The 10061-nt window shown below is 37.7% G+C and overlaps 1 protein-coding gene across 3 annotated transcripts; it reads right to left on the bottom strand.

Annotated features, from left to right (window-relative positions):
- Window positions 1–416: 416 nt before the first annotated feature.
- On the bottom strand, window positions 417–9824 carry LOC306886634 (polycomb group RING finger protein 5-A-like). 3 transcript variants are annotated; one of them, XR_013785640.1, is made up of 10 exons: window positions 9650–9824; window positions 7865–8129; window positions 6529–6625; window positions 6373–6428; window positions 6159–6218; window positions 5889–6034; window positions 5695–5793; window positions 5308–5397; window positions 2693–3843; window positions 1080–2357 (listed from the first exon to the last, which is right to left on the bottom strand). XR_013785640.1 is itself a non-coding variant. In XM_079443915.1 (9 exons), exons 2-9 carry the CDS (start codon window positions 7974–7976, stop codon window positions 3796–3798), a joined length of 708 nt encoding a protein of 235 aa, XP_079300041.1. In that variant the 5' UTR covers window positions 7977–8129; window positions 9650–9824; the 3' UTR covers window positions 417–3795. The 3 variants fall into 3 exon arrangements, 1 of the variants encoding a protein (XP_079300041.1); XR_013785641.1 differs by having other exon boundaries at window positions 1080–1754; window positions 2998–3843; XM_079443915.1 differs by having other exon boundaries at window positions 417–3843.
- Window positions 9825–10061: the final 237 nt, after the last annotated feature.

The raw sequence follows: 10061 nt of genomic DNA, 5'->3' as shown, positions 1-10061 counted from the left end.
GAGGCGGTCCTATGCCAACATCAGCCAATGGTTTGATCTTAAGGGCGGGGCTATGAGGCAAAGGCAGGGCTGTGTCAACCTGTTAGGAAACAACCATTTTTTTTTGCAATTCCATTTAGTTCTTCTACTAACAAAAAAATCACTTGCTAAAGCTTGAAACACTACTAGATATATTTGCTTGGGGATGAAATGGTATTGTTTTAATCCATTGTAAGTAAGAGGGAAACTCCCAGCATTTGCATGTGTTTGTAATGTGCTTTCCTTTTATTCAGTAATGGTTTAATGTTGGAGAGTTAGCAGGGGGTGGAGGGATTCAGTCTCACGTTCTCTGTTTAACAAATGAGCTGTGAATTCTCCAACTCATCCTGACTGAAAATAGAGTTGTGACATGCCATGATGAAAAGAGAAGACTAAAAGAGAGAGACATTCATTGTTTATTTATATGCATGATGAACGTGAGTGTTTCAGATATATTTATATTAGGATTTATTGTTGATTATGTAGATTTCACATTATTTTGGGGAACTGATTCCTTTTACAGTTTACAAACTCTGCAGACATATGCAATGTACTGCAAACATCCAAACAAATTATTGCTGACATGGTTCTTCCAAAATCCTAAATCATATATTTTAAAGACTGAAGTTTGTAATACAATAATTGTTTGCTGGGCATGTACAGATTTGTGGTTAAGTGTGTTTTGCCTTTGCCCTACATGAAGTATTTTTTACCTTTTCTTTTGTAAGATGAACAGCAGGGCCAACAGACAGCTGAACAAGTGATGCATAGACTAACAGAGGAATGCATGTCACATTCCACTTCCTTGTGCATGAGTGGGGGAGAAAAAGTTAGCGAGAAAGAGAGAGGCAGGGAGTGGTACATAGAAACAGTCTAAAAGAAGGCGCATTCCTGTCTTTGTTTTCATTGTCAGTTTTAAACTCACATTAATATCATCACATACTTGAAATGGTGTTCAACAACTTAAAGGGTTTTAGTCCTTCAGGCTACATTAATATGAGTATAATTTACCTCATAATGTTTTCAGCTAAATTTAACAAATTTGAGAGAGAAAAAAAATCCACTATTTTTCATAATTTAATGTTCATTAATTAAATAACAATAGGTCATGAACAGCATTAGGAAGCTTTTCATGTACAGTGCGAACATTTACAAGGGGAACACATATAGCAGGCGGTGGGACATATAAAAAAAGAATAAATTACCCCAAGCAGCTTCATCTATTAAAGACAAGCATTGACATAAAATCTTTTGATTGTAGGTTCAAATATACATAAGTGCTTAAACATACAAAAATACATTGTATTTATAATCAGAGCTTAAAGACACTTCATATTTGATTTGCATGTTTTCTTAGTGGGGAGGAAATTGGATTTTGGAGAGCAGCCAGTGGCCTTTGTCCTAAACAACAACATCAAGAATACCACTGAACTGACAGAGAGTGCAGATGATTGTTAAAATTCAGTACAATAGATCATGTTGCTATAACATGAAGGTTTAGTCATAAGAAACATTTGTACAAATATATTTCCACTATTGGTACGCATGGGCGCAATCCACTGAAAATGGTGTTGCCAAGAAATTCAGTCTCATTCTTTTTCTATATGCATATTTTGATTAACTGTATTAATTTACAGCACTGAAGTGACTTTCTAAAACCCACTGTTATGATTCCTTGATTCCAAATCTGAAGTGGAGAACACTGAACAAACCCTCATTTCACCAGTTGTCATCCCCTGAGATGATCCAAAACAAAGTTTCACATAATTAATGTAATCCTGTTCTACGTTGAGTACCATGACATAAAATTGTTTGAGGAATATAATCTGGATTGGCAAAGCTCCGTGTTTTGAACCCTTAGTTCTCACAAAGTATTCTGGGAATGTGCATAAAATCGGTTTAGCAAATTTTTTTCACTTATTTAATGTAATTTTGAGTTTAAACGGAATATTCCTATCATAGGCTACTACACATATATTAAAGATGAACATTTTCATGTAAACAAACTTAAAAAGTTAACCTATGTCCTTATCTGATCTAATGTTCCAAAATAACACTCTTAACTAGAATATTTAAAACAATGTGATGATTGAATCTTTAACTCTTTCCTCACAAACATGTCCATGACTTGATAAATGTTGCGTAGTAGATTGAGAAATGTCTGATTTTGACTTTTCTTACATTTTGTGGAAGTAGGGTTAACCAAATGTATTATTGGCATGTCCTTCGCAAACTTGTTTTGCCACACAGAACTCAAAATACACTGTAAAATGTATATTATTTACATTCTGTGTGCTGCTTTTAAAATTCAGGTCCCACTTTATGTTAGGTGGCCATAGCTACTATGTACTTATATAAAAAAATAAATGCAATGTACTTTCTGTGTTCATATTGTATTTACTTATTTACACTTATGCCGCTATTGAGGTGGGATACGGGAAAGGTTAGGGACACGTTTGTTGGTATGGGTAGGTTTAAGGGTGGGTTAAGGTATAAGAAATGGGTCAACAGTGTAATTATATAATTTCAGCTATTAATTACAGATGTAATTGCATGCAGGTGTTTTTAAAAATATAAGTACAATGTAAAAACATGTACACAATAAGTGCATTGTATAAAATGATTAATTTAAACGTAATTACATAGTAGTTATGGCCACCTAACAAAGTGGGACCAAAATTCAAACAAAATCTGTTGAGATGAATTAAGTGTTTTATCTCATTTAAATATATGTTTAAACAGGAAACAACAGAATGTTCAGTTAACAGCCTGTGAGCCAAAGCTGCTCTTAGAGATGCAGCTGGCATACTTCAGTCATTTCCCATTCAACTGTTTTTTTAAAGATAAGATTTCTCAGTGAATTACTGCATTAAGCATATCTGGCATCAGTTATTGTTAGATCAATTCTATTAAGATAATGATCTGGTTTGGACGAATGTAAGATTTGGCCTTAGCTCGATGTGAAGGAAAAACGCTTACCCAGAGTGCCTTTCAGTGCTGTTATTTTGGGACATCTACAGCGCTCTCATTCAAATCCAACTGAATGAGATCCATCAATACTTCAGACCAGAGCCAAAAACACCACTGGAGAAAAATGAGAGAGTGAGGGAAGATGGAAAGAGGCTGAGAAAGAGAGAATGAGTATGTATGAGCGAACGAAAGGGAGAGAGAATGATGACATAAAAAACAGTCACTGAATTTATGAGGGATAATGTGGGCGGTGAGAGCAAGAGAGAAAAGTAACTAAAAGGAAAGAGAGAGAATGTAAAGGTGACACAGAACAGCAACAGTACCGCGAGACATTTGGATTTGCCTCTAGTGCAAACTCTTGGAGAAAAACGCCTAATAAAACGAACTAAAATCTAGTGAGACTTCACCTTAAAAATGTCTCCATTTTCCCTCACTCCTGTCACCTGGTCGGGGTGCAGTTTTTGCTCACTGTCTGTGCTAGATTGCTATCAGATAATCCCAATGGGCCTCTCTACGCTAAGGCGTCGTCATAGAGACAACATGCAGAGAAAGCTTTGGAAGAATATAATCATCAAACTTGATACAGTGCCAGTGGGTGGAGCCACAACTGTCAAAAAGGAACATGAAGGAGGGAGGAATGGAGGAGTAGAGGCTGAAGCAGTGCACAGGAAGCAGAGAGCAGTCCTGTCAGTCATGGGGCTTTGTGTTGTTGTCTTTCAACGGAGGCACAATCATTCAGTTTTTCTGCTTTTTGTTCATCTCTTGACATCAGTCTGCATGAGATTTCCGCAAAGCTGTAAGTGCTGTTTAACCAAAGTCGATCCTTGGACGGTACTCGAGAACCATGGGATAAGCCTGGGGTAAAAACGAAAGTAAAAAATTACTTCAACTTTGAATATTTTGATTTAAGCAGGAAATCATTGTCGTTATATTGTTATAGTTTTCTATCTTACTTTATTGTGGTGTAAAAGGCAAGGACACAAACCTAGGGGCATCGATGTGTCCTCTGATTTTGTGTCAACCTCTAGTGTGTGTGTAACTAGAGAAATATGACTCATAGATCTGTCAGTAGCTGTGAGCATTTTTTTTTGCTCCTGCCCCCCACAATCACCACCAACTCAGCGACAGCTGTTCACACTTCTTCTCATGAGCACACACACTCACACACAGATTCAAACACACCCACGTATTCAGGGTCAAACTAACTTTTCAATAATTTACCTGTCAAAGTTCTAGTAGTTCTTCCAGGGGTTTTCAAACTTTTAAAAACCACAGATACCCAATTATGATGACTCCCTTAGGAGGGACCCCATCCTAAAATTTAATTTTCATTTATAAAAACCCATTTATATTCTGTGAAAAAAAATTAAGAGTGATATAAAGGAAACATGTTTTCAAAATTAAATAATAAGCTTTTATATTGTCATTGACTAAAGGAAGTAGTTAAAGATTCAATGTAACAGAAGTAGCATTAGGATTGTTTTTTAGTCAAGGTTTTTTTTTTTTTTTCTTTTTGTCAATTTTAGTAAAGGCAGGGTTGTGGTTCATTACATCGGTTGTTGATTGGATGGAGGCAAATCTGAATGCAAGCTTGCAGCGACTGTAAGAAAGTGGACTAAATGATTGAAGACATCGCCATATTTCAACAGAGATAATTCTGTTGTTTTATGGGAAGATCAAGTTGATTAAAAATGATAAGTTCAGAAAAAGTTAAAAAATAATACATTCAAGAATTAATTGTTTAAAATAAGATTAATAACAAGTATTTAGAAAATAGATTTTCCATTTTATACTGGCTTTTAAATATTATCTGGGAAAACAAACATTTTTAGTAAGTTTTTTTTAACAAAACTTTTTGTTAATCAATAATCAAAATTAAATTTTGATATATGATCAGTCTTAAGACAGAATAATAAATTAGTAATTTCAGTCAAGATGCAATATTCTGAATGTAAATGTTTAAAAATACATTTTGGAAAATTCTCTCAAATTCTTTGCAGACCTCCTATCACCCCTGTGCAGGTCTAAAGTAATGTTGCAAACTCACACAAACACATAAACACACAGATTTGTTTTTCAATAATGGTGGTAACTTTCTAATAACTTCTGTTGTTTTTATACTGAGCCAATGATATTTCTCATCCCGAAGCCTAAAGTTATCATTGAGGTATTAATAAGGAATAAGGATGTTAAAAAAGCCATTTTCCTCCTGGGGATGGTTGGCTGGTCCATACAGTGCAGGTGATTTTACGTTTTACTATCCTTGTAGGGACATTCATTCCCAACAACATTGGCCAAACTTAACCGAGACACACTTACGCTGTCACCCTGAAGTCTCCAGCGAGTGCGGTAGATGAATTCCAGGGTGTGGTCTTTGCCCATGATCTCTCCGTTACACAAAACATCGAGCTGTAAGAAACAGGTACAGAGTCGACAGCAGGCAAATTATATTTCATGAAATCAAATAATAGGCACATAAAGAGCACGGCATGTTGTGTGTTACGTACACATTTAGTGAAAAGTCTCAGAAAGAACATCCCTAGAAACAATTTTCATTGACTGTCAAGTTTAACAACTGATGGGTAGGAGCTCATTTATTAATATCTGTATTGAACTGTGAAAGGAACCTATTAACTCTCAATACACACACAAAAGCATTTATCTATGTTGACAGCCCTGTGAGATTGTAATAAAACAGTATTTTACCTCATAAGAGCTTGGCAGCTTCAATTTTACACAGAGGAACTTCTTAATGGTTCCCACCGTCACACGGGTGGAGCAACGGATGAATTTCTTCATTAAACCCTGTTGCAGAGAGACAGAGTGCAAATTACAAATATGCACACACACACACACACACACACGACACACATCTTTTAAATACTATACTATATATTTACTTTAACAATGCTTTCTCCTGATTGGCCATTGTTTCGTAGACAGTCCAGACAAATAGCGATCTGAGGATCACTCCTGTGGTAGTCTCCACCTTTCCCGTCATTATCCTCTTCATCACTCAGGCGAGCTTTCTTAGCCATAGGGCCATCTAGAAGATAGACAAAGGAAATCTGGCCTTTAACCTTAAAGTAATTTGGTGTATACTGTATGTGTACACGTGACTCTGTGCATGAGAGGTTATGGGTTTTGTGTAGGGAATAGCTAAGCATTACCTTCTCCATTTGATTTGATCTTATTTTTTCTCCAGAACTCAATTTCCTGTTGTTCCTCCTCTAGTAAATAAACACAATCATTTAAAGAAAGTACATTAAGAAGCAGTTAACAGATATACAAACCCTTAGCAACCAAAAAATAACCACATAAACTACAGAGGATGTGGATTATAGAGAATAAAGTATGCATGTATATGTATATATACACACTCACTCTCTCTTAGTCCAGGCACCAGCTTGAAGATGATCTCCTCCAGGGTCTTATCTAGCCTGCAAAAAGAAAGGCCAAGACACCATATAAAACACAGGAGGGCTCGTGTGTGTACTTAATCTGTGCATGTGAGAAATGAGTGTGGGTGAGTTTGGGCACCTCAGCATCTCTAAAGGGTTGGTTTCATGGACTTGTATCCCACATTCCGGACACTCATTACTCTCCTCAAAGTGCTGAACAATACAACTCTTACAAACTAGAGGAGAGTGGAATTAGAAGAGAAGGAAGAACAGAAGATCAGGTCAAAATACTCTGAAACTATCAAACCGTTTTCATTCACTTTTTGATGGCTCATATATGTGGGAAGTCGTGGCCTAATGGTTAGAGAGTCGGGCTCGTAATCCAAAGGTTGTGGGTTCGAGTCTTGGGCCGGCAGGGATTGTAGGTGGGGGGAGTGAATGTCCAGCGCTCTCTCCACCCTCAATACCACGACTGAGGTACCCTTGAGCAAGGCACCGAACCCCCAACTGCTCCCCGGGCGCCGCAGCATAAATGGCTGCCCACTGCTCCGGGTGTGTGTTCACGGTGTGTGTGTTCACTGCTGTGTGTGTGTGCACGTTGGATGGGTTAAATGCAGAGCACAAATTCCGAGTATGGGTCACCATACTTGGCTGTATGTCACTTCACTATATGCAGGTCATTGAATCTAAACTAATTAAAAACAACATTAAGCAACTATACTACCAGTCAAAAGTTTTGAACTGTAAGATTTAAGATTTCAAATGTTTTTCAAAAAGGTCTCTTCTGCTCAACAAGCCTGCATTTATTTGATCCAAAGTACAGCAAAAGCAGTAATATTGTGAAATATTTTACTATTTAAAATAACTCATTAACATCATTACTCCAGTCACGGGATCCTTCAGAAATCATTCTAATATTCTGATTTGCTGCTCAAAAACATTTCAAAATCAAATAAATGCAGGCTTTGAGAGCGGAAGAGACTTTACATTATATTAAAAATCTTACTATTCAAAAACTTTTGACTGGTAGTGTACATAATTATCAGATTACTTTTTTTTTTTTTTTTTAATCAGAACAAAAACAATGAGTGCATTTTGAAGAATTACAACACTGGTTTTGTAGTTTTAGTTAGTCACTCCCTTACACTACTGGATTTTTTTAAAGGTTATTAATTCACTTTTAGTAACCCTCTGCTCTAAGACAAACACCCACTGCCTAACCTCACCGCTGTATCTACCGAACATTAGGAGACTTTCAGGTGGGTTACACCAAAAATTTGGATGTTAAACATGATAAGTGTGAAACAACTTTTGGAGACAGTAAAGATATGAGGCAGGTCAGATAAGCATGTACGGGCAGGCCATTTTTCCATTACATAATAATCACAAAATATTCTGCTTGTTTTTATTCTCATAAAGAGAAAATGAATGGTGCAGAGGACATGAAGAGAATGTGTGAGACATGGATGACTTACAAGTGTGCAGGCATTCTGTAACAGCGGTGGGCTTGATCAGGTACCCACGGCAAATTGAGCAGGTGATGTATCGGTTGAAATCTCGGACCAGGTGCTTTCGGTGGGTCGCCATCTCGACTCAAAGGTCACAGAGGTCAGGAGATCGCAAGTTAGAGTCACAGCTCTGCCTGTGCACTAACACAGGGTTGCCACTGTGATTTTGTCATCGCCTCGGTTTTGAGGCAGCTGTAACTCCGATCTGAAGACATTATTGTTGAGAGTGACCCTAGTTTAAAAAGCACAAAAAAGGTTAATTTTAAGAACACTTGTTACGTGCTTTTAGTGACTTATTTTATGCCTCCCCATGACAAGCAAAGAATCAAAACTGTTTACGTCACACAGTCTGTTTCAAAACCAATCTAACTCAAACCAGATTTGAGCTGAGCCTTATTAGTCAAAGTATATCAGAGTTTAGGACTCCTTTCAGTCTGAAAACTCTAAGGAAAGTCCCTGTCAGGAGAGACGGGAAAAGCTAAGGGTGTGTCGTTTCAAAAGTTCTTTTGAGTTTTCATTGGCTTGATGTTAAGGTCATGTGGCCACAATATAACCACCAGATTCAGCAAGAATATTGAGGCCCTCTTTCTTTTTTGCATCAGATGCACACACAACAATGTCTTGAATATTTAAGAGCCTGATTTCAGAACTGACCAAAGTCTCCCAAAAAGTAGGATATCAAACAATATTTTTAGTGGGTCTGTACTATGTTGTAGGTTAGCATTATATAAATCAAATAGAGATTGTTAGAAGTGCTGACTTTGAGTGTTGTACAGTAGCTAAATTGCAACATTCGTGTAAAGCAATTATTAACATTTATTTGAGAAAATATGAGTAAAAACTACTATCACATCAACTGCTTTGGATGGAGATATAACACGCACTGCCTACTAACACAATTCCTAACAGTTTTGGAACAAATCTTGCCTTTTTGAGCAAGCATTTCTTTCCTTAATTCTCTGTTTAACCACTGAAAAAATGTGAAATCATAGATAAATTACTCCAAATTGTTTGGAACATCAGTTACAGGCCTCTATATATGCAAACATAAAAAGGTGCTTGACGGAATGTATGCAAGGTGTATGAATATCCCAGGATCTGCTCTGATATTAATGTATGTCTGAACACACTGACCTTTTTGTGACAACATGCCCCAATAGCATGATACTATGCAAGTCGTCACAAGCTGCCTATGATAGTAAACAGTTGTGAAAGTCCAATATTTCTGCAATATGTACATGCACTGTAACAGTATTTCAGTAAAACAAGGTCATCGGTCAATCATTTCACATGACGACGTAGTCCTTGTGATGCTCTCTGCTTTTTATGTAATACGCATGTATAAGAGGAGAACAGCAACTCACAGGCTACTGAGGAGAAATGACTGTGAACATCTCTTTAAAACGCATTATAACCCAATTGACCTGTTCCTATGTAGCTTTTAGTGTGCATGCGAAACGCGCAGTGTGTCACAGTCCCGTTATCTCATCAGCGCGAGCGTCAAAGACTGCGTGACGTCATCCCCATGGAAATTATAACACATGGCAAGTTGAGCTCGTCTCTCGACGTCGTTTTTACATCCTCTAATTATGTATCTATACGCTCCACCAGAGCGGACTGACGGGCTCGCAGCCTCTGTCGTACCACATGACATAATTTCTCCCCTCCCCAAACTTTACACACATTCGGTGCCCCCAAACCGATAACGTAGCGCAGATTCCCCAGTTCCGTAGCTATCCGAAATACACTCACCGTTACGAATCGCCTCGCCTCGCTCTGTGCTGGACCGTTAATGGAGACTAAAAAAAATGGGTTTCCGAAAGCCAGAGAGAGTCAGATCGTTGCAGCCCGGCGGCGAATTGAGCGCGTGCAGGCGGTGCGTGGCTGGTAAACTCGCGGCCGACACGGAACTGGCAGCAGCTCGCGCAGAGAAGGGGCGGGGGACTCACGAGCTTGTTTACGCGCTGCTGTGGAGGGAGAGAGCAGTTTCTCACCATCTTAACATTATCAAAAAAAAACTATTAAGTTAAAATCTTGGGAATGATGACACACGAAGTTTTTTTTCAAGTTGAGGCTGAAAATAAATGTAAGGGAAAGCTGGGTTAACATGTCACGTATTGTACTTTTTATTATTTGTTTAAAAATACTTTAAGTAGGCTTTTCT

This window comes from Barbus barbus (assembly GCF_936440315.1).
Source record: "Barbus barbus genome assembly, chromosome: 20".
NCBI classification, from domain to species: Eukaryota; Metazoa; Chordata; class Actinopteri; order Cypriniformes; family Cyprinidae; genus Barbus; species Barbus barbus.
Note: the sequence above shows the minus strand (reverse complement) of the source record. Positions and strands in the feature narration are given on the sequence as shown.

Coding starts and splice junctions, on each gene's coding strand:
- LOC306886634 (XM_079443915.1), bottom strand. CDS start 7,976: ATGGCGACCCACCGAAAGCACCTGGTCCGAGATTTCAACCGATACATC. Junction 6,219..6,372: donor GGTGCCTGGACTAAGAGAGA/GTGAGTGTGTAT, acceptor TTTATTTACTAG/AGGAGGAACAACAGGAAATT. Junction 3,844..5,307: donor GGAGACTTCAGGGTGACAGC/GTAAGTGTGTCT, acceptor TTTTTACCCCAG/GCTTATCCCATGGTTCTCGA.